We start from the raw sequence: 24,957 nt of genomic DNA, 5'->3' as shown, positions 1-24,957 counted from the left end.
TCATTGAAATGTGATGATTAGTACTTTAGATATCAGTAGAAATTAATTATGCAAATTAGGTAATTAATATGCACAATTATTTACCCTAAAACTAATTAGGTCTCTGCATAGTCCTAAAGGATCTATGTACCAAGTTTCATTGAAATGCGATGATTAGTACTTGAGATACCCGTGGAAAAGCTGAAAATTAACTAATTATGCAAATTAGGTGATTAATATGCACAAATATTTATCCGAAACAATCAATCTCCGCATAGTCCTTGAGTATGTAAGTACCAAGTTTCATTGAAATGTAATGCTCACTACTTATATCAAAAGCTGAAAATTAATTAATTATGCAAATTAGGTAATTATATGTACTGATATTACCATAAAAACTATCAGGTCTGTGCAGTGTCGTATGACATCTATGTAGCAAGTTTCATTGAAATGTGATGATTAGTACTTGAGATATCAGTGGAAAAACCGAAAATTGACTAATCATTATGCAAATTAGGTAATTAGTATCCACGGATTATTACCAAAAACTAATCAAAACCTAGCATTAGTTCAGAGCATCTATGTACCAAGTTTCATCAAAATCCAATGAGTGGTTCTTTAGATATCAGTGGAACAGTTATAGAACAGCTAAAAATTAGCTAATTATCATGCAAAATAGGTAATTAACGAGCATGGATTTTTAACAAAACCTAATCAAATCTGCGCATTGGCCCAGAGCATCTATGCACCAAGTTTCATCAAAAACCGATGTATGGTTCTTGAGAACCGTGTAACAGTGTAACAGTCGGACACACATACACACATACTTGTATTGCTATTAGTTCCGAGGACTTCATTGGATTAACTTTTAATATAGTTTATATAGGGTTGCGTTTTAATTGGAGTTTAATTAAACTCAATTACAATGCAATACAATGGAGAATTGCATTTTAATTAAGTTTAATTAAACAAGAGTTAAATATCCCGTGACTGAACATAGAAATGTTTGCGAAGCTTAGGTTTAGTATCGGGGTAAGGTATGGTATAATTATATTAATATTAATATAACGTGAACCATACCTTCCCCCGATACTAAACCTAAGCTACGCAAAACGTATTAATAATCGAATTAACTATTAATATACATTATGTTTTCCGAGGACTATGAAAAAGGTCCTCGGAAGGTGTGTATGTCCTCGGAAGTAGCTATATATCTGTATTTTTGTCCTCGCAACATATAGCAATCCAAGTACACACACACACACACATACAGACACACTAACTGCAAAGACTCCCATTTTGTGATTCGCACATGGGATTCAAAAATATTTATGAGTAAATTAGGAAAATGACATTTATAGTCGACAATTTATGATTTGGTGTATGTCTTTGAAGAGACAAGTCTTAATTTTTTAATGATTATAGATAACACAAGCAGTGGTAACCATGGAAACAATGTTACTTTATTGCAAATACAAGAAGATGACTACTTAATTTCATAATAACCCAGGCATTGACCAGACTAACTTTACAACAGTTTAAATAACAAAAGAGAAATCATATGTATAGACAATAGGAATTTAAAGGTTACAGAGATTAGTTTACTGTTGTCGGGATTCAGATGCAACATTCTGTCATCACTATACGTCCACATTGCATGCCAAGTTTGACATATCAGTTTGGCTATATTGAGTGTGTGTGTAAGCTGACATATCAGTTAGGCTGTATTGAGTGTGTGTGTAAGCTGACATATCAGTTAGGCTGTAGAGAGTGTGTGTGTAAGCTGACATATCAGTTAGGCTGTATTGAGTGTGTGTAAGCTGACATATCAGTTAGGCTGTAGAGTGTGTGTGTGTAAGCTGACATATCAGTTAGGCTGTATTGAGTGTGTGTGTAAGCTGACATATCAGTTTGGCTATATTGAGTGTGTGTGTAAGCTGACATATCAGTTAGGCTGTATTGAGTGTGTGTGTAAGCTGACATATCAGTTAGGCTGTATTGAGTGTGTGTAAGCTGACATATCAGTTAGGCTGTATTGAGTGTGTGTGTGTAAGCTGACATATCAGTTAGGCTGTATTAAGTGTGTGTGTAAGCTGACATATCAGTTTGGCTGAATTGAGTGTGTGTGTAAGCTGACATATCAGTTAGGCTGTAGAGAGTGTGTGTGTAAGCTGACATATCAGTTAGGCTGTATTGAGTGTGTGTGTAAGCTGACATATCAGTTTGGCTGTATTGAGTGTGTGTGTAAGCTGACATATCAGTTAGGCTGTAGAGAGTGTGTGTGTAAGCTGACATATCAGTTTGGCTGTATTGAGTGTGTGTGTAAGCTGACATATCAGTTAGGCTGTATTGAGTGTGTGTGTAAGCTGACATATCAGTTAGGCTGTAGAGAGTGTGTGTGTAAGCTGACATATCAGTTAGGCTGTATTGAGTGTGTGTGTAAGCTGACATATCAGTTAGGCTGTATTAAGTGTGTGTGTAAGCTGACATATCAGTTAGGCTGTAGAGAGTGTGTGTGTAAGCTGACATATCAGTTTGGCTATATTGAGTGTGTGTGTAAGCTGACATATCAGTTAGGCTGTATTGAGTGTGTGTGTAAGCTGACATATCAGTTAGGCTGTATTGAGTGTGTGTGTAAGCTGACATATCAGTTAGGCTGTATTGAGTGTGTGTGTAAGCTGACATATCAGTTAGGCTGTATTAAGTGTGTGTGTAAGCTGACATATCAGTTTGGCTGTATTGAGTGTGTGTGTAAGCTGACATATCAGTTAGGCTGTAGAGAGTGTGTGTGTAAGCTGACATATCAGTTAGGCTGTATTGAGTGTGTGTGTAAGCTGACATATCAGTTTGGCTGTATTGAGTGTGTGCGTAAGCTGACATATCAGTTAGGCTGTATTGAGTGTGTGTGTAAGCTGACATATCAGTTAGGCTGTATTGAGTGTGTGTGTAAGCTGACATATCAGTTAGGCTGTATTGAGTGTGTGTGTAAGCTGACATATCAGTTAGGCTGTATTGAGTGTGTATAAGCTGACATATCAGTTAGGCTGTATTGAGTGTGTGTAAGCTGACATATCAGTTAGGCTGTAGAGTGTGTGTGTGTAAGCTGACATATCAGTTAGGCTGTATTGAGTGTGTGTAAGCTGACATATCAGTTTGGCTATATTGAGTGTGTGTGTAAGCTGACATATCAGTTAGGCTGTATTGAGTGTGTGTGTAAGCTGACATATCAGTTAGGCTGTATTGAGTGTGTGTGTAAGCTGACATATCAGTTAGGCTGTATTGAGTGTGTGTGTGTAAGCTGACATATCAGTTAGGCTGTATTAAGTGTGTGTGTAAGCTGACATATCAGTTTGGCTGTATTGAGTGTGTGTGTAAGCTGACATATCAGTTAGGCTGTAGAGAGTGTGTGTGTAAGCTGACATATCAGTTAGGCTGTATTGAGTGTGTGTGTAAGCTGACATATCAGTTTGGCTGTATTGAGTGTGTGTGTAAGCTGACATATCAGTTAGGCTGTAGAGAGTGTGTGTGTAAGCTGACATATCAGTTTGGCTGTATTGAGTGTGTGTGTAAGCTGACATATCAGTTAGGCTGTATTGAGTGTGTGTGTAAGCTGACATATCAGTTAGGCTGCAGAGAGTGTGTGTGTAAGCTGACATATCAGTTAGGCTGTATTGAGTGTGTGTGTAAGCTGACGTATCAGTTAGGCTGTAGAGAGTGTGTGTGTAAGCTGACATATCAGTTAGGCTGTAGAGAGTGTGTGTGTAAGCTGACATATCAGTTTGGCTATATTGAGTGTGTGTGTAAGCTGACATATCAGTTAGGCTGTATTGAGTGTGTGTGTAAGCTGACATATCAGTGAGGCTGTATTGAGTGTGTGTGTAAGCTGACATATCAGTTAGGCTGTATTGAGTGTGTGTGTAAACTGACATATCAGTTAGGCTGTATTGAGTGTGTGTGCAAGCTGACATATCAGTTAGGCTGTATTGAGTGTGTGTGTAAGCTGACATATCAGTTAGGCTGTATTGAGTGTGTGCGTAAGCTGACATATCAGTTAGGCTGTATTGAGTGTGTGTGTAAGCTGACATATCAGTTTGGCTGTATTGAGTGTGTGTGTAAGCTGACATATCAGTTAGGCTGCAGAGAGTGTGTGTGTAAGCTGACATATCAGTTAGGCTGTATTGAGTGTGTGTGTAAGCTGACGTATCAGTTAGGCTGTAGAGAGTGTGTGTGTAAGCTGACATATCAGTTAGGCTGTAGAGAGTGTGTGTGTAAGCTGACATATCAGTTTGGCTATATTGAGTGTGTGTGTAAGCTGACATATCAGTTAGGCTGTATTGAGTGTGTGTGTAAGCTGACATATCAGTGAGGCTGTATTGAGTGTGTGTGTAAGCTGACATATCAGTTAGGCTGTATTGAGTGTGTGTGTAAGCTGACATATCAGTTAGGCTGTATTGAGTGTGTGTGCAAGCTGACATATCAGTTAGGCTGTATTGAGTGTGTGTGTAAGCTGACATATCAGTTAGGCTGTATTGAGTGTGTGCGTAAGCTGACATATCAGTTAGGCTGTATTGAGTGTGTGTGTAAGCTGACATATCAGTTAGGCTGTAGAGAGTGTGTGTGTAAGCTGACATATCAGTTAGGCTGTATTGAGTGTGTGTGTAAGCTGACATATCAGTTAGGCTGTATTAAGTGTGTGTGTAAGCTGACATATCAGTTAGGCTGTAGAGAGTGTGTGTGTAAGCTGACATATCAGTTAGGCTATATTGAGTGTGTGTGTAAGCTGACATATCAGTTAGGCTGTATTGAGTGTGTGTGTAAGCTGACATATCAGTTAGGCTGTATTGAGTGTGTGTGTAAGCTGACATATCAGTTAGGCTGTATTGAGTGTGTGTGTAAGCTGACATATCAGTTAGGCTGTATTAAGTGTGTGTGTAAGCTGACATATCAGTTTGGCTGTATTGAGTGTGTGTGTAAGCTGACATATCAGTTAGGCTGTAGAGAGTGTGTGTGTAAGCTGACATATCAGTTAGGCTGTATTGAGTGTGTGTGTAAGCTGACATATCAGTTTGGCTGTATTGAGTGTGTGCGTAAGCTGACATATCAGTTAGGCTGTATTGAGTGTGTGTGTAAGCTGACATATCAGTTAGGCTGTATTGAGTGTGTGTGTAAGCTGACATATCAGTTAGGCTGTATTGAGTGTGTGTGTAAGCTGACATATCAGTTAGGCTGTATTGAGTGTGTGTAAGCTGACATATCAGTTAGGCTGTATTGAGTGTGTGTAAGCTGACATATCAGTTAGGCTGTAGAGTGTGTGTGTGTAAGCTGACATATCAGTTAGGCTGTATTGAGTGTGTGTAAGCTGACATATCAGTTTGGCTATATTGAGTGTGTGTGTAAGCTGACATATCAGTTAGGCTGTATTGAGTGTGTGTGTAAGCTGACATATCAGTTAGGCTGTATTGAGTGTGTGTGTAAGCTGACATATCAGTTAGGCTGTATTGAGTGTGTGTGTGTAAGCTGACATATCAGTTAGGCTGTATTAAGTGTGTGTGTAAGCTGACATATCAGTTTGGCTGTATTGAGTGTGTGTGTAAGCTGACATATCAGTTAGGCTGTAGAGAGTGTGTGTGTAAGCTGACATATCAGTTAGGCTGTATTGAGTGTGTGTGTAAGCTGACATATCAGTTTGGCTGTATTGAGTGTGTGTGTAAGCTGACATATCAGTTAGGCTGTAGAGAGTGTGTGTGTAAGCTGACATATCAGTTTGGCTGTATTGAGTGTGTGTGTAAGCTGACATATCAGTTAGGCTGTATTGAGTGTGTGTGTAAGCTGACATATCAGTTAGGCTGCAGAGAGTGTGTGTGTAAGCTGACATATCAGTTAGGCTGTATTGAGTGTGTGTGTAAGCTGACGTATCAGTTAGGCTGTAGAGAGTGTGTGTGTAAGCTGACATATCAGTTAGGCTGTAGAGAGTGTGTGTGTAAGCTGACATATCAGTTTGGCTATATTGAGTGTGTGTGTAAGCTGACATATCAGTTAGGCTGTATTGAGTGTGTGTGTAAGCTGACATATCAGTGAGGCTGTATTGAGTGTGTGTGTAAGCTGACATATCAGTTAGGCTGTATTGAGTGTGTGTGTAAACTGACATATCAGTTAGGCTGTATTGAGTGTGTGTGCAAGCTGACATATCAGTTAGGCTGTATTGAGTGTGTGTGTAAGCTGACATATCAGTTAGGCTGTATTGAGTGTGTGCGTAAGCTGACATATCAGTTAGGCTGTATTGAGTGTGTGTGTAAGCTGACATATCAGTTTGGCTGTATTGAGTGTGTGTGTAAGCTGACATATCAGTTAGGCTGCAGAGAGTGTGTGTGTAAGCTGACATATCAGTTAGGCTGTATTGAGTGTGTGTGTAAGCTGACGTATCAGTTAGGCTGTAGAGAGTGTGTGTGTAAGCTGACATATCAGTTAGGCTGTAGAGAGTGTGTGTGTAAGCTGACATATCAGTTTGGCTATATTGAGTGTGTGTGTAAGCTGACATATCAGTTAGGCTGTATTGAGTGTGTGTGTAAGCTGACATATCAGTGAGGCTGTATTGAGTGTGTGTGTAAGCTGACATATCAGTTAGGCTGTATTGAGTGTGTGTGTAAGCTGACATATCAGTTAGGCTGTATTGAGTGTGTGTGCAAGCTGACATATCAGTTAGGCTGTATTGAGTGTGTGTGTAAGCTGACATATCAGTTAGGCTGTATTGAGTGTGTGCGTAAGCTGACATATCAGTTAGGCTGTATTGAGTGTGTGTGCAAGCTGACATATCAGTTAGGCTGTATTGAGTGTGTGTGCAAGCTGACATATCAGTTAGGCTGTATTGAGTGTGTGTGTAAGCTGACATATCAGTTAGGCTGTATTGAGTGTGTGTGTAAGCTGACATATCAGTTAGGCTGTATTGAGTGTGTGTGCAAGCTGACATATCAGTTAGGCTGTATTGAGTGTGTGTGCAAGCTGACATATCAGTTAGGCTGTATTGAGTGTGTGTGTAAGTTGACATATCAGTTAGGCTGTATTGAGTGTGTGCGTAAGCTGACATATCAGTTAGGCTGTATTGAGTGTGTGTGCAAGCTGACATATCAGTTAGGCTGTATTGAGTGTGTGTGTGCAAGGTGACATATCAGTTAGGCTGTATTGAGTGTGTGTGTAAGCTGACATATCAGTTAGGCTGTATTGAGTGTGTGTGTAAGCTGACATATCAGTTAGGCTGTATTGAGTGTGTGTGCAAGCTGACATATCAGTTAGGCTGTAGAGAGTGTGTGTGTAAGCTGACATATCAGTTAGGCTGTAGAGAGTGTGTGTAAGCTGACATATCAGTTAGGCTGTATTCAGTGTGTGTGTAAGCTGACATATCAGTTAGGCTGTAGAGAGTGTGTGTGTAAGCTGACATATCAGTTAGGCTGTATTGAGTGTGTGTGCAAGCTGACATATCAGTTAGGCTGTATTGAGTGTGTGTGTAAGCTGACATATCAGTTAGGCTGTATTGAGTGTGTGTGTAAGCTGAGATATCAGTTAGGCTGTATTGAGTGTGTGTGTAAGCTGACATATCAGTTAGGCTGTATTGAGTGTGTGTAAGCTGACATATCAGTTAGGCTGTATTGAGTGTGTGTGTAAGCTGACATATCAGTTAGGCTGTATTGAGTGTGTGCAAGCTGACATATCAGTTAGGCTGTATTGAGTGTGTGTAAGCTGACATATCAGTTAGGCTGTATTGAGTGTGTGTGTGTGTAAGCTGACATATCAGTTAAGCTGTATTGAGTGTGTGCAAGCTGACATATCAGTTAGGCTGTAGAGAGTGTGTGTGTAAGCTGACATATCAGTTAGGCTGTATTGAGTGTGTGTGTGTAAGCTGACATATCAGTTAGGCTGTAGAGAGTGTGTGTGTAAGCTGACATATCAGTTAGGCTGTATTGAGTGTGTGTGTAAGCTGACATATCAGTTAGGCTGTATTGAGTGTGTGTGTGTAAGCTGACATATCAGTTAGGCTGTAGAGAGTGTGTGTGTAAGCTGACATATCAGTTTGGCTGTATTGAGTGTGTGTGTAAGCTGACATATCCGTTAGGCTGTAGAGAGTGTGTGTGTAAGCTGACATATCAGTTAGGCTGTATTGAGTGTGTGCGTAAGCTGACATATCAGTTAGGCTGTATTGAGTGTGTGCAAGCTGACATATCAGTTAGGCTGTATTGAGTGTGTGTAAGCTGACATATCAGTTAGGCTGTATTGAGTGTGTGTGTAAGCTGACATATCAGTTAGGCTGTATTGAGTGTGTGTGTAAGCTGACATATCAGTTAGGCTGTATTGAGTGTGTGTAAGCTGACATATCAGTTAGGCTGTATTGAGTGTGTGTGTAAGCTGACATATCAGTTAGGCTGTATTGAGTGTGTGTGTAAGCTGACATATCAGTTAGGCTGTATTGAGTGTGTGTGTAAGCTGACATATCAGTTAGGCTGTAGAGAGTGTGTGTGTAAGCTGACATATCAGTTAGGCTGTATTGAGTGTGTGTGTAAGCTGACATATCAGTTAGGCTGTATTGAGTGTGTGTAAGCTGACATATCAGTTAGGCTGTATTGAGTGTGTGTGTAAGCTGACATATCAGTTAGGCTGTATTGAGTGTGTGTGTAAGCTGACATATCAGTTAGGCTGTATTGAGTGTGTGTGTAAGCTGACATATCAGTTAGGCTGTATTGAGTGTGTGTGCAAGCTGACATATCAGTTAGGCTGTAGAGAGTGTGTGTGTAAGCTGACATATCAGTTAGGCTGTAGAGAGTGTGTGTGTAAGCTGACATATCAGTTAGGCTGTATTGAGTGTGTGTGCAAGCTGACATATCAGTTAGGCTGTATTGAGTGTGTGTGCAAGCTGACATATCAGTTAGGCTGTATTGAGTGTGTGCAAGCTGACATATCAGTTAGGCTGTATTGAGTGTGTGTGCAAGCTGACATATCAGTTAGGCTGTATTGAGTGTGTGCAAGCTGACATATCAGTTAGGCTGTATTGAGTGTGTGTGCAAGCTGACATATCAGTTAGGCTGTATTGAGTGTGTGTGCAAGCTGACATATCAGTTAGGCTGTATTGAGTGTGTGTGCAAGCTGACATATCAGTTAGGCTGTATTGAGTGTGTGTGCAAGCTGACATATCAGTTAGGCTGTATTGAGTGTGTGTGCAAGCTGACATATCAGTTAGGCTGTATTGAGTGTGTGTGTAAGCTGACATATCAGTTAGGCTGTATTGAGTGTGTGCGTAAGCTGACATATCAGTTAGGCTGTATTGAGTGTGTGTGCAAGCTGACATATCAGTTAGGCTGTATTGAGTGTGTGTGCAAGCTGACATATCAGTTAGGCTGTATTGAGTGTGTGTGTAAGCTGACATATCAGTTAGGCTGTATTGAGTGTGTGTGTAAGCTGACATATCAGTTAGGCTGTATTGAGTGTGTGTGCAAGCTGACATATCAGTTAGGCTGTATTGAGTGTGTGTGCAAGCTGACATATCAGTTAGGCTGTATTGAGTGTGTGTGTAAGTTGACATATCAGTTAGGCTGTATTGAGTGTGTGCGTAAGCTGACATATCAGTTAGGCTGTATTGAGTGTGTGTGCAAGCTGACATATCAGTTAGGCTGTATTGAGTGTGTGTGCAAGGTGACATATCAGTTAGGCTGTATTGAGTGTGTGTGTAAGCTGACATATCAGTTAGGCTGTATTGAGTGTGTGTGTAAGCTGACATATCAGTTAGGCTGTATTGAGTGTGTGTGTAAGCTGACATATCAGTTAGGCTGTATTGAGTGTGTGTGTAAGCTGACATATCAGTTAGGCTGTATTGAGTGTGTGTGCAAGCTGACATATCAGTTAGGCTGTAGAGAGTGTGTGTGTAAGCTGACATATCAGTTAGGCTGTATTGAGTGTGTGTGCAAGCTGACATATCAGTTAGGCTGTATTGAGTGTGTGTGTAAGCTGACATATCAGTTAGGCTGTAGAGAGTGTGTGTGTAAGCTGACATATCAGTTAGGCTGTATTGAGTGTGTGTGTAAGCTGACATATCAGTTAGGCTGTATTGAGTGTGTGTGTAAGCTGACATATCAGTTAGGCTGTATTGCGTGTGTGTGTAAGCTGACATATCAGTTAGGCTGTATTGAGTGTGTGTGCAAGCTGACATATCAGTTAGGCTGTAGAGAGTGTGTGTGTAAGCTGACATATCAGTTAGGCTGTAGAGAGTGTGTGTAAGCTGACATATCAGTTAGGCTGTATTCAGTGTGTGTGTAAGCTGACATATCAGTTAGGCTGTAGAGAGTGTGTGTGTAAGCTGACATATCAGTTAGGCTGTATTGAGTGTGTGTGCAAGCTGACATATCAGTTAGGCTGTATTGAGTGTGTGTGTAAGCTGACATATCAGTTAGGCTGTATTGAGTGTGTGTGTAAGCTGACATATCAGTTAGGCTGTATTGAGTGTGTGTGTAAGCTGACATATCAGTTAGGCTGTATTGAGTGTGTGTAAGCTGACATATCAGTTAGGCTGTATTGAGTGTGTGTGTAAGCTGACATATCAGTTAGGCTGTATTGAGTGTGTGCAAGCTGACATATCAGTTAGGCTGTATTGAGTGTGTGTAAGCTGACATATCAGTTAGGCTGTATTGAGTGTGTGTGTAAGCTGACATATCAGTTAAGCTGTATTGAGTGTGTACAAGCTGACATATCAGTTAGGCTGTAGAGAGTGTGTGTGTAAGCTGACATATCAGTTAGGCTGTATTGAGTGTGTGTGTAAGCTGACATATCAGTTAGGCTGTATTGAGTGTGTGTAAGCTGACATATCAGTTAGGCTGTATTGAGTGTGTGTGTAAGCTGACATATCAGTTAGGCTGTATTGAGTGTGTGCAAGCTGACATATCAGTTAGGCTGTATTGAGTGTGTGTAAGCTGACATATCAGTTAGGCTGTATTGAGTGTGTGTGTAAGCTGACATATCAGTTAAGCTGTATTGAGTGTGTACAAGCTGACATATCAGTTAGGCTGTAGAGAGTGTGTGTGTAAGCTGACATATCAGTTAGGCTGTATTGAGTGTGTGTGTAAGCTGACATATCAGTTAGGCTGTAGAGAGTGTGTGTGTAAGCTGACATATCAGTTAGGCTGTATTGAGTGTGTGTGTAAGCTGACATATCAGTTAGGCTGTATTGAGTGTGTGTAAGCTGACATATCAGTTAGGCTGTAGAGAGTGTGTGTGTAAGCTGACATATCAGTTAGGCTGTATTGAGTGTGTGCAAGCTGACATATCAGTTAGGCTGTATTGAGTGTGTGTGTAAGCTGACATATCAGTTAGGCTGTAGAGAGTGTGTGTGTAAGCTGACATATCAGTTAGGCTGTATTGAGTGTGTGTAAGCTGACATATCAGTTAGGCTGTACTGAGTGTGTGTAAGCTGACATATCAGTTAGGCTGTATTGAGTGTGTGTGTAAGCTGACATATCAGTTAGGCTGTATTGAGTGTGTGTAAGCTGACATATCAGTTAGGCTGTATTGAGTGTGTGTAAGCTGACATATGAGTTAGGCTGTATTGAGTGTGTGTGTAAGCTGACATATCAGTTAGGCTGTATTGAGTGTGTGTGTAAAGCTGACATATCAGTTAGGCTGTATTGAGTGTGTGTAAGCTGACTTATCAGTTAGGCTGTATTGAGTGTGTGTAAGCTGACATATCAGTTAGGCTGTATTGAGTGTGTGTAAGCTGACATATCAGTTAGGCTGTATTGAGTGTGTGTAAGCTGACATATCAGTTAGGCTGTATTGAGTGTGTGTGTAAGCTGACATATCAGTTAGGCTGTATTGAGTGTGTGTAAGCTGACATATCAGTTAGGCTGTATTGAGTGTGTGTAAGCTGACATATCAGTTAGGCTGTATTGAGTGTGTGTGTAAGCTGACATATCAGTTAGGCTGTATTGAGTGTGTGTAAGCTGACATATCAGTTAGGCTGTATTGAGTGTGTGTAAGCTGACATATCAGTTAGGCTGTATTGAGTGTGTGTGTAAGCTGACATATCAGTTAGGCTGTATTAAGTGTGTGTGTAAGCAGACAATTAGGCCGATTAAAGTAAGCTTAGTTGATGAGAATAAATGTTTGAACAATTCATCACTGATTAGTTTATACATATAGACATACTTTATTATTTAAGAGTTGATGTTTTTAACAAATAGCTTTATTATTATCTTCTTATTAGCCACCAGTGGCTTTTAAAGTCTCTAACTTTTATTTTATTTAGCACAAGTTTATCTTGAAAACTAGTTCTTCTGTTGAATTAAATTGTTTTTTAAGCCTCTACATGTATGAATTGTTAAATAAAGTTAAATATATGGAATAAAGTACATGCACATATTGACATGTTTCAGGTTAATGGCATCATAATCAGACACTTTTCTTTGTTTACATTACAGTCAAAAATGGCATTTGCTACCAAAAATATTCACTAAATTTTATGTCACAAAACTGCAACAAATCTGTCTATCTAAAGTGGGGCTTGCAGTTTTTAAGCAAAAGTCAAAAATAGCATTTTTTAACCAAAATATTCACTAAAATTAGAGAACTGAAGTGGAGGTATTGTCAACAAAATAAATAAATCAAAGTTATCAAGCTAGCCCCTTTTTAAAGAAGAAGTGAAAAATAGCACTTTTTACAAAAAATTACAATAATATTCATCAAAATTAGAGATTTTAAGACATCACAAAATGAACAAATCTAAATCTGAGAGAGGTCCACTCACATGACATTTTAAAAAAGTCAAAAATGTGAAGTTGATGCAGACAGTCAACAACAGAGAATCAGTAATATGAGCTGCTTTGCTTTGTTGACAGTCAAGCTAAAAATATACGGGCAATGTGCAACCAAAATTTAGTATTTTGAACTATTGAATAAAATCATGCAAGCCATCCCAGAATATTAGTTGCTATAATGATGTGCAGTTGTAACCCAGTATGTATTATCCTGATACAAAGCTGTGTTCTTCTGATAGAAATGATTCTGGACAAATTTACAGACTGCTATTTTAGGATATTAGAAAAAAATGGCTGCAAGTCGGCCATTTTGTTCCAGTCTCAAAAAAATTCTGACATGCACAAAGTTTGAATGAAATCACCCTGTTCATCTCTGAGGTATGGCCTTGGAAATGTTTAAGTATCAGAATTGAGCAATTTTGAGGACCAAAATGGCCGCCAGTGAGACATACTTGATCATTCGTAAAAAAAAAAAAAATCTTCATTATCAATATTATTTTGGTAATTATGGCAACAAATTCATTCCCCTCATTCAATGTAATGCTTGCAAAGCACACAAATTTATAAGTACTTTCTTCAATTGTAGGGTCTCATCTCAATTAAACTTAACCCAATTATTTTTATGGATTATAATAATAATATATTTACTTTTCTTTTTTTATAATAATGGACTGGCTACTGACTGGATAATAGTTGTCTGGCTACTTTTGGTTAAGTGTGTCTTGCAATGACTTTCCAACGTTAATAACTTACCTTGATCCACTTTTCTCTGATGATATTGATGACCGCGTTCTAGTTTTCGAGAAAGCACCTGTTACTCTGTAAGGAACAAGACAGAAAAATATAAATAAAATAAAATTCAACCTTCCTCAATACTACTTGTTTCAATCAAAATGATATAGTGTTCACAAAGTTTATTGAAATAACCCTTTAAGATTTTGATTATTTGAATCAAATCTGTAAAAATCACTTGACATTTATAATCACTGTATACAGGTACTGGATAACAGCAACTTTTGTCCTGATTTCACTCCTAGGATGACAAAGATCAAATATCTGATCTGAGTTAAACAAGAAAACTGACAACATATTGGTTAGCTGCTAGAGTGTTATTTATATAAACAAAATATATTGACTACAGTGTTAATATATTCATACATTTCCCAATTCTTATAGTCAGATGATTTGTTTGGCCGATATTTATATTTAATAGATCTGTTTTATTAACCATATCTGAAGTACTTTCAAACTTAGTCAGTGCTGAATATATAGTTATCATACAGTCCTACTATATCTACTATAAATCAAAACTGGATGCAAGGCAAACACTACATCATGTACACACAAATATTTTAAATTAATTAGGATGCAATATGTTTCACCTTCATTGAAGTGGTAATGTCCAATAAGATAAAGTTGTACAAGAAATCAAAAGGATTAATTGTTATTATACAAGCAGCCTCTCTGCTGAGATAGCTCCGCAATGCACATTTCAATTAAAGAACAGAAGATATCATTAGAAAATGAACAATATGTATAGTATCAATGCAATGGGACTTGCTGTTTTCAACAAGAATTCAAAAATATCATTTTTCACCATAAATGATTGTGGTTTTTAACAAGAAGAAAATATCACTTTTTACCACAAATGACAAAAATATTCACCAAAATTAGAGAATTGATGATATCATTACAAAATGAACAAATTTGAAGGTGGTCCACATGTAGTATCTATATATGTAATATCAACGCAATTGTAATTGTGGTTTTTAACAAGAAGTCAAAAATATCACTTTTTACCAAAAATTACAAAAATATTCACCAAAATTAGAGAATTAAAGATATCATTACAAATGAACAAATCTGAGAGAGGTGCACATGTAGTACCTATAAATGTAATATAAAAGCAATTGGACTTGCGGTTTTTAACAAGAAGTTGAAAATATCACTTTTTACCAAAAATGACAAAAATATTCACCAAAATTAGAGAATTGACAATATCATTACAATACGAACAAATTTGAGAGTGGTCCACATGTAGTACCTATATATGTAATATCAAAGCAATTGGACTCGTGGTTTTTAACAAGAAGTCGAAAATATCACTTTTTACCAAAAATGACAAAAATATTCACCAAAATTTGAGAATTAAAGATATCATTACAATATGAACAAATTTGAGAGTGGTCCACATGTAGTACCTATATAAGTAATATCAAAGCAATTGGACTTGCGGTTTTTAACAAGAAGTTGAAAATATCACTTTTTACCAAAAATGACAAAAATATTCACCAAAATTAGAGAATTGAAGATATGATCATGAAATGAACAAATCTGAGAGAGGTCTACCCAAGGTACATATACACCAAGTATCAAAGCATTCAGGTTTTTAGTTTTCAAGAAGAAGTCGAAAAAGTAAAACATTGACACGGACGAAGAAACGATGGACGACGACGGACAATCACTCATATGATAAGCTCCGCACGACAAAGTCGACAGCGGAGCTAATAAAAAGGGGAAATCCATTTTGTTCAAATGCATATGAATCTAATCTGCAAAGATTAAGAGATTAATAGATAGTTGTTGTGAATGATGAATCACTTTTGCTGCTATCAATTTTGGCAGGTACATACATGTACTGGAAGTAATATTCTAATATCTTAATTGTCATAAGAACATTGTAATGTACTTTACTATGCAAGTTAATTTGACAACAGCGCCCTCTACATTACTTAGTAACTATGCTATTTTTAGATTATGCAAATAAAGCTGTTCTGTACATGGCCGTCATTTTTGGATTGTTATTATGTTGTCTGCTGGTCAATTCTTTTAAATACACAGCAAACATAACTTCTAATAAATACTTAAAACTGTTCAACATATCACTATTTAAAAGGGAAATACATGTAAATCATGAAATGTATTGCCTGATGATAATGTTATGCAAGTCATTTAGGGCTAGCAAGATCGAGGCTTTCACCAGGTGTTGTGTCAATAACTAAATATGTAAAACAGTTTGTTTCAAATAATGTACGTTACTAAGCAATATGTAACACATTATTTGTGATGATGTTGGAATTGGATATACAAATAAGTAAACAAAACAAAATTAGACGTATTTATAACTGTTGTGACATTGACATAATTAAGTGCTTTGTTCTGGCAAGAAATTGCCTTGTTTGGATTTCAATGAAAATAGTAGCTTTATAAATAGTTACCAGTATAGGTATAAATATAAACATGGGTTTGTTGAGTCCAAAGTTTTACAAAATCCCCAAAAAATGTCATTAACTTTATAGCGTTATTATTATTGCTTTATTGCATTACCAATACTCATAATGCTATGAAAAACCCAATGACTGAGTTTTCCACAGCATGCCCCACCCTATTTGACTATATTTTGACATACAGATACATTATATAGATTTAAAGTGGCATGCAATCCAAACTTGTTCCAGCTGATCACATTAACTACAAATACAGGTAACTGTCAGATACACAAAGATATTTAGGATTAAAATCAATATTCATTAGAGATACATTATGCATACTAGTCAGGGTTCTAGTTCGAAGGGGTTACTATAGCAACAGAATGTTAGACAATGACAGATAAATGACAGAAGATTAATGAGTGAAACAAATGAAACACCAGTACATTGTAGCTCAAATGAAACACCAGTACATTGTAGCTCAAATGAAACACCAGTACATTGTAGCTCAAATGAAACACCAGTACATTGTAGCTCAAATGAAACACCAGTACATTGTAGCTCAAATGAAACACCAGTACATTGTAGCTCAAATGAAACACCAGTACATTGTAGCTCAAATGAAACACCAGTACATTGTAGCTCAAATGAAACACCAGTACATTGTAGCTCAAATGAAACACCAGTACATTGTAGCTCAAATGAAACACCAGTACATTGTAGCTCAAATGAAACACCAGTACAATGTAGCTCAAATGAAACACCAGTACATTGTAGCTCAAATAAAAACACCAGTACATTGTAACTCAAATGAAACACCAGTACATTGTAGCTCAAATGAAACACCAGTATATTGTAGCTCAAATGAAACACCAGTATATTGTAGCTCAAATGAAACACCAGTATATTGTAGCTCAATTTTTTTTCATTGATTCAATTACTATACATACAGATATTGTATTTGCACTTAGACTATTACAAGTCGCATATATTCTGAAAATGCAGTTCTTGTATAATAAATTATTAAAATATTACTTATTTGGACATTATTATCATTGTAATTTATTACCAAAAAGACAAATCTACCTGTAGTATTTATTTCACATACACTATATATATATTGGCTGTAAATAATAACTACGTCATTAAATTGCTCAACATTTATGTTTTTGGTTGGAATAAGCAGACGCAGGGCAATTAATATTAAGCTATATACTAGGTCTCAGAAATGTTAAAAAGCAATTAACCCTGCCTAATACGTTGTATATAGCAGGTATAAACCAATGGTATTTTTAATTATGACTTTATAAAAATATGTCTGGAACTCATGTTATATACTTTATGCTGTAAAGGGGTTAATTATTCACTAGGTTTTAATTTTGCTTATTTCGCTGACTGGAAAATGCGCTAAATTAAAACCCAGTGAATATGTAAAATTTAGCATATAACACATTATCTAAATGATAAAACCGTGAATTTAAAACCCACTGAATATGCCTGAAATGGTAAATCACCAAAATTTTAACCCAGTGAAAATTAGTCATTTTACAGTATATTAAAAGATCCTGCTATTAAGAGAGTTTATCCAAAATCTTGTACAGGCCATGTATACTAGTCCGTTTTACACTTACACATGAATTATTTTCAGTTGTCATGATTTAACTGTGACACAGTAAATCACATCATGAAATGAATATTGAGAGCCAAGTACAATTATTGTCTCAAAAAACAGAAAAGATATAATAGACTAGTACTGAAGACAATCAATTCCCTGGTGTTCAAGCATGATTGAAACTGTCATTACATTACTACCATAAATCTACTATAATTGTAATTTTCAAGCAGCAACAGAGTAACTATAATAAAGTTGAGTTCATATCAACCTTTAAACAATTATTTTACATGTTCAATATATATAAACATACCCTATTTAAAACATAGTTGAACTTTGGTGACCTTACCCTTTGTTATATCATATAATTCTCCTTATTATAGTTTGTTTCAATATAAATATGCATTGTCATAATTAATTTTGAATACAAACAAGTTTTGGGGTTGAACCAACAGTGGGGAATCAATCTACCAAATGTCCTTGATAGATGAAAGTATCTTACAAAAACATTGGTGCCTAATTTGTTTAATTATTTTAAGGAACATAATTTCCAGCTTTATTTAAAGTAATTCAGATATTTTAGTATAAAAACAAATGACTTATAGCAGAAAAAAAGTGCTGCATTTAGACATGAATAGAATCATAAAACATACAAGATAATAGAAAATCTTAGCTGGCTTTTGTTCAAGTGTTTTATACAGGTGTATGTCAAAAATTTATGATTCACTGAGACAAATATGAACTGCCTCATTGTGTGACTACTGTATTATATGAAAAGTAAAAAACAAACGCCCTCTATGAATAGCTATCATGTTGCAAATCCTGCTTTGTATGCAAATCAACATAAATAGTTAGTGGAGAGAGAAGTCAACAGTACTGTTGCCTCCTGAGAATCCATATTTTCAAACACTGCAATCTTTGTTTTTGAAGTGAGTTTTTAAATTAGTATTATAAAAGCTCTATCATTCTGTTCTAATAACTGAAACAAATTCCTGTGAATTTTCATTTGTCGAATGAACTGTTTGTCAAATACAGAATGCATATATTTTAGTACAATTTTTTTTTCAAAATGTGGATACAACATTTGTTGAGTTTGTTGGTTTTGAAACCCAGTATAGTATTCCCATGGGATTTGGGAGATACAATACCAAGGATATTATTACAAGATAAATGATTTGCTTCATTGAACACATACAACAATGCATATTTCCACTGAGATCAGTGACCTTTGATGCGTATCACCAGTGGTCAGTCAAGTAGAAACAGTCAAAATATTTTATTAGATTTTCTCAATTTTTGCATGATATTTTCATACAGGTCTCATGCCACTAATTAACCAATGGCTGCTCGTAGCCCTCAATTTAAATGCCTAGCAAGAACCAATGAAATCTTTTAAATATTATTTTTCTCAGGTGCTCCCTGTTTGAGGGCGTAATCACCTGGGTCAGAGGTGAGACCAACATGTGGTCTTTTGTTTACTACTTAGCGGCTGTGTACCTGTGGGTTTATTCTGTGTGTTAATGGATGTTCTAATCTTGGTGTTTTCCCAGTGATTTCTCTTGGTGCAATCCAAATACAGTAGGTGTGTCTTGTTTACCTGAGATTTGCAAGAGTTTGAGCTGGCCAACATGTTAGTTTTTTTCATATGGTTGATTACTGGCATGTTGATTTCCCATTTTTGAGCCATATTTTCAACTTTCTTTGTCATTTTCATATAGCAATCTCGTCATATGTTAACATTGTCGTCTATGGAAATTCAATTAGTGGTATGAGCCCTACAGGACATCTGTTGCTGATGAATAAGGTGACAAAGTTTGGAATAGAATTAGTAAAGTTATTGTGCACGACAACGGCGGACAAAAATTTTTCCCTTAATATACCTTTCCCTTCCATCTTTGATTGTACGGGCAAGGTAAAAATGAAATAGAATACATATTCTTCTTGAACTTATGAATATATAACTGAACCCTTCATAGTTTATATTACTTCATTAATCATGAAGGTACTGGTGAATCATTTATAAAATACAAGAACAGTTTAAAATGTTTAGAGGAGTATATGGGTCATACAAACTTGTCCTGGTTATTTATTGTGAATTAGCACCCCCCCCCCCCCATGTTTGCTTTTCGTCATAGCAGATACACCAGTTTGAAACTTATACTGCACATTTTTTTTTTTTACAAATTTGCATACCGATAGAGTGTGTTACATACATGTACACTATCCAAATAAACCATTAATGTGTGCAATCTTAAATACAAAAACAAAATTAAAACTGCATCTTTTTTCAAATTTTGTTGGGATGAGAAACAAACAATTTTTTCCTTTGGACCTTGACTTTGACACTATATAGACTTAATATCAAGCTGATGTAATTACACCTCATTATTGATGAACACTAAATGCTCAACAAATTCTGTTAAAAATTCAGGCCTGATAAAACCAGAGGAAAGGTAAAATCAGGAAACAGGTATAATTTTGCATTCTAGTCAATCAACCCAGTCAATCAATCCAGTGGGTTGTTGGTCAATCCAGGTGGTCAATCTAGTCAGTCAATCAATCCAGTGGGTTGTTGGTCAATCCAGGTGGTCAATCTAGTCAGTCAATCAATCCAGTGGGTTGTTGGTCAATCCAGGTGGTCAATCTAGTCAGTCAATCAATCCAGTGGGTTGTTGGTCAATCCAGGTGGTCAATCTAGTCAGTCAATCAATCCAGTGGGTTGTTGGTCAATCCAGGTGGTCAATCTAGTCAGTCAATCAATCCAGTGGGTTGTTGGTCAATCCATGTGGTCAATCTAGTCAGTCAATCAATCCAGTGGGTTGCTGGTCAATCCAGGTGGTCAATCTAGTCAGTCAATCCAGTGGGTTGTTGGTCAATCCAGGTGGTCAATCTAGTCAGTCAATCAATCCAGTGGGTTGTTGGTCAATCCAGGTGGTCAATCTAGTCAGTCAATCAATCCAGTGGGTTGTTAGTCAATCCAGGTGGTCAATCTAGTCAGTCAATCAATCCAGTGGGTTGTTGGTCAATCCAGGTGGTCAATCTAGTCAGTCAATCAATCCAGTGGGTTGTTGGTCAATCCAGGTGGTCAATCTAGTCAGTCAATCAATCCAGTGGGTTGCTGGTCGATCCAGGTGGTCAATCTAGTCAGTCAATCAATCCAGTGGGTTGTTGGTCAATCCAGGTGGTCAATCTAGTCAGTCAATCAATCCAGTGGGTTGTTGGTCAATCCAGGTAGTCAATCTAGTCAGTCAATCAATCCAGTGGGTTGTTGGTCAATCCAGGTGGTCAATCTAGTCAGTCAATCAATCCAGTGGGTTGTTGGTCAATCCAGGTGGTCAATCTAGTCAGTCAATCAATCCAGTGGGTTGTTGGTCAATCCAGGTGGTCAATCTAGTCAGTCAATCAATCCAGTGGGTTGTTGGTCAATCCAGGTGGTCAATCTAGTCAATCAATCCAGTGGGTTGTTGGTCAATCCAGGTGGTCAATCCAGGTGGTCAATCTAGTCAGTCAATCAATGCTCACACTTCATGGAGGAGAATATACATGACACTGCAGGGTCTGTTTTTATGAACATCATTCAAAATTCCAAATACTTCAAAAACAAACAAAAACAGTAAAATACATAATACACCAGCCATTTATAGAAAATGTTACTAGATTGTACATAAGGCTTGAATCAATGTATTTTTGTTTTTCCATCCTCTGTTAAGTACCATATAATGACTTTTTGTCACACTATGCTGAATAAACTGATGCAATTACACACAAACATTTCAAACATACCTCTATTACAGCTTTGAGTAGGTCTAATTCTATGACTATTATTATATGCAAAGCAGACCTGGTTAATTTATATAGTCATATGGTTTCCTTATTATCATCTCAACACATAAATGTGTTTACTATTGTAGGCCATATATTGCATGTCAACAAGACAAACATTGATTGGATGCAGAAAAAGCAGTTCAGTTAACGTACATACACAGCCAATACAGAATTTTACAAATTAGCTAGCATTGATTGAGTAGAATCTGTATAGACACCACTCCATATTAGTGTAATGATTAGTTTTGATGTAAACTATTATAGCTTTAAAATAAATTAATTTGATGTTACGATAAACAGGTATAACATCTACAACACACATCTCAGTAGTGTTCAGTAATCTTCCATTATTGTTTTTTTTATGTGTAAGAATTTCAAATGTATACTGCACTAAATGGTTCTTCAGATAACAGCCAGTGTACAGCGCTACAGTACCCTAACAACTGACTGAAAGTCAATCAGTCTTCAAGGGGTCAAAGGTCACATTTCAAATTTACAATGTCATTCCATTCCCTATGTTGAGAAATTTATCATTTCCATTCCAACATTCAATACACATATTTTAAAAATAACATGACTCAGATTTACGAGTGAAATTAAATGTTTAGTATAGCATTAAGAATTCATATTTTCATATTTTGGAATCTTATCTTTTATAAGTCTTCATCACAGCCTAGCTAGCATAATCATTTTGAATCTTAGCAGAAATCTTATAAAGACGCATATGATACATATGTTGACAACATCAAGTCAATTTTTGCCATAGTCTAAAATCATGTACACAAACAACCATGCAGAATTACATGGTTATACAGCTGTCTGAATATTTTAAATTCATAAATGAAATCATTGAACAAATAGAAAATGACATTACCTTAAAATATCACACAGTATCCCTAACCACACTGGTGTTTACCCTGAAGGTGGTGAATGTACGTGAAGCAATGGTTTGAAATGAAAAGCTTTTTATGCAAGTATGGAGAGGCCACCAGTCAAGACTAATTTACATAATTATTCAAAAGCACTACAGTTTTTTTTTCAAAGGAAGGAACAGATTAAATTGCATTTTTTTAGCAAATTCTGATCATATTAGTTTATACAGTCATTGTATCTAGATTTCTTAGTCTATATTAAACGCAACACATAATTTAACACCTGAGAATTTCATATAAACATATATCAAATTAAACCATTGATTTGTCAACTTTTTTCATAAATTTATTTATTTTATTATTGATGTTTTATTTCAATCATTTTCACAAAAATATTAAATTTATTTGCATTTACAGAGATTATGCTGTGACTGTAGAAGAATGTGGTGATCATACAAACAAACAAACAAACAAACAAACAAATAAATAAATAAATAAATACTGCAATCTACATGTTGAAATACAACTTGTATAAACAAGAAGGAGATGCTGATATTTTGTAATAATTGAAAATTAATTAGTGTTGGGTTTTTTATTGTTTTGTTCATTTAATGAATATTAAAATTTATTTTAGAGAATTCATTTATATATATGCTGTTGACGTTAAACATTTTATTTATTTTTTTAAATAAAATAAAGCAATTGTGTTTATAGCATGTAAAACAAATGCGTCAAAATAAGTATTATTTTAATGATTTAGTATACAATGACGTTTTTGGTTTATATGTTATATTGCATGCTGGATCATTAAAATATGACATATTTTGACCATAGACACCTATGTTACATAATAGTGTATGAACTACTAATAGAGCAAATATAGGCTACATGTACATGCATCTACAAAGCAACAAATACTTGTGACATTTGTAGAAATTTTAAAAGGTCAATCAGGCCTTTGTATTAAAGTTGTAAATTTAGCATGACAGCAGCAATCAATTTTTGTATGAATACCAGTAATTTAAAAGTAATTAATCATTGAACCACAAAAGATACAACACAAACATTTGTTGAAATCAGCATGATTCACTATAAGTAATCTTGTGAACAGAACAGGCAGGGGTTTCTAAAAGCACTGATTGCCATAGCAACCATAATCATCATAGCAGGGTCTGATTATACTCTAAATAGAGGAGTTAGTAATATGGTATTATTATATTTCATGATTTTTAATATTTTACTTTTGCCAAATGGTAGTTTCTGAATACAATTGTAGGAACAACTCACAGATGAGAAGTGAATAACAATTTAGCATCAATTGCAACATTACTGCATTTAACACAAATTGATTATTCCAGAAGAAAACACATTGATGATATACCAGAGTAGTACGTGTGAGATGATTGGATGTAGATAAGTGGGCAATCCTGTAATGATATTTAGTTGCAAGTCATTAAGGTATATATGGGATAATGAAGATGTTGTATTTCCTCACCATCATGTACCCCAAGTAGCTGCTATACTATATTTTGATATAGTAAAGGTTATAGTTTAAATTTTGACAAAATTAAGTTCTATTATGAAACTCATTTTTGTGAGTTAACTTATTGTCTAATAGCAAAGTACAACAGTGTAATGAGGAAGTAAAACAGAATTACTAAACCAAAACAACTTACAATTACATGTAGATGTCTTCTCATTATTCAGACTGTGCAACTTCCATCTACACTTCACAACATTCATATTCTCTTATGGCAGAAATACTTTGAATTGGAAGACAATATTTCCAGATTTAGATTCCTGACAGATTGCAGGTGGTTAGTAAGGGAAATTCAACAAGTGATCATGATGAATTCATGCATGTAAAACAAGTAGAGATTCATTTCACTGCTTTGATCATTGGTCTATTGTTGACACACAATGTAACCATGACGTGGCTGTAGAAATTACCAAGACAATTGGTGATGTAAAGTACAATAACAGTCAGTTACATGGCAACTATCACTTGTTTATATAAATATATTTACACCACATTCTTGTGTATGCAGTTAGTGTCACATATTATACAAACTCCAAAAGCTGATTTACGTTTTAATGCTAACTTAATGCTAGCTGCTTTAATATCGAAAGACACCAACTTTCTTGATTTTGTTGCAAAGTTTTCAAGAAGAAGTTGAAAATAACGTTTTTGACCAAAAATTACAACAAGCAGCCTGTCGGCTGAGATAGCTCCACTGTTAGCAAGGCACATTTTAATTAAAGAACTGAAGATATCATTAGAAAATGAACAATATGTATAGTATGTAGAGTAATCAGACTTGCTGTTTTCAACAAGAATTCAAAAATATCACTTTTTACCAAAAATGACAAAAATATTCATTAAAATTAGAGAATTGAAGATATCATCATGAAATGAACAAATCTGAGAGAGGTTTACCTGAGGTACCTATATGTATAGTATCAAAGCAATCAGACTTGTGGTTTTTAACAAGAAGTCAAAACAAGCAGACTGTCGGCTGAGATAGCTCCGCTGTTATCAAGGCACATTTCAATTAAAGAACTGAAGATATCATTAGAAAATAAAATGACAAAAATATTCACCAAAAGTAGAGAATTGAAGATATCATCATGAAATGAACAAATCTGAGACAGGTCCACATGTAGTATCTATA

General features: G+C 36.0%; 1 protein-coding gene across 4 annotated transcripts in view; it reads right to left on the bottom strand.

The window, feature by feature from the left end:
• Positions 1-24,957, bottom strand: part of LOC144352019 (uncharacterized) — a 140,921-nt gene that overhangs the window by 39,036 nt on the left and 76,928 nt on the right. For 3 of the 4 annotated variants that reach the window (XM_085506854.1, XM_085506856.1, XM_085506855.1), the window contains exon 2: positions 13,521-13,586. In XM_085506854.1, coding sequence (XP_085362980.1) covers positions 13,521-13,586 — 66 coding nt within the window. Of the gene's footprint in view, positions 1-13,520; positions 13,587-23,961; positions 24,232-24,957 lie in introns of those variants that run through there. The other variant, XM_085506857.1, reaches the window with a different exon arrangement.

This window comes from Saccoglossus kowalevskii, chromosome 13 (genome assembly GCF_978046115.1).
Source record: "Saccoglossus kowalevskii chromosome 13, keSacKowa6.1, whole genome shotgun sequence".
In the NCBI taxonomy this organism is placed as follows: Eukaryota; Metazoa; Hemichordata; class Enteropneusta; family Harrimaniidae; genus Saccoglossus; species Saccoglossus kowalevskii.
This window is presented reverse-complemented; position numbering and strand designations above follow the sequence as displayed.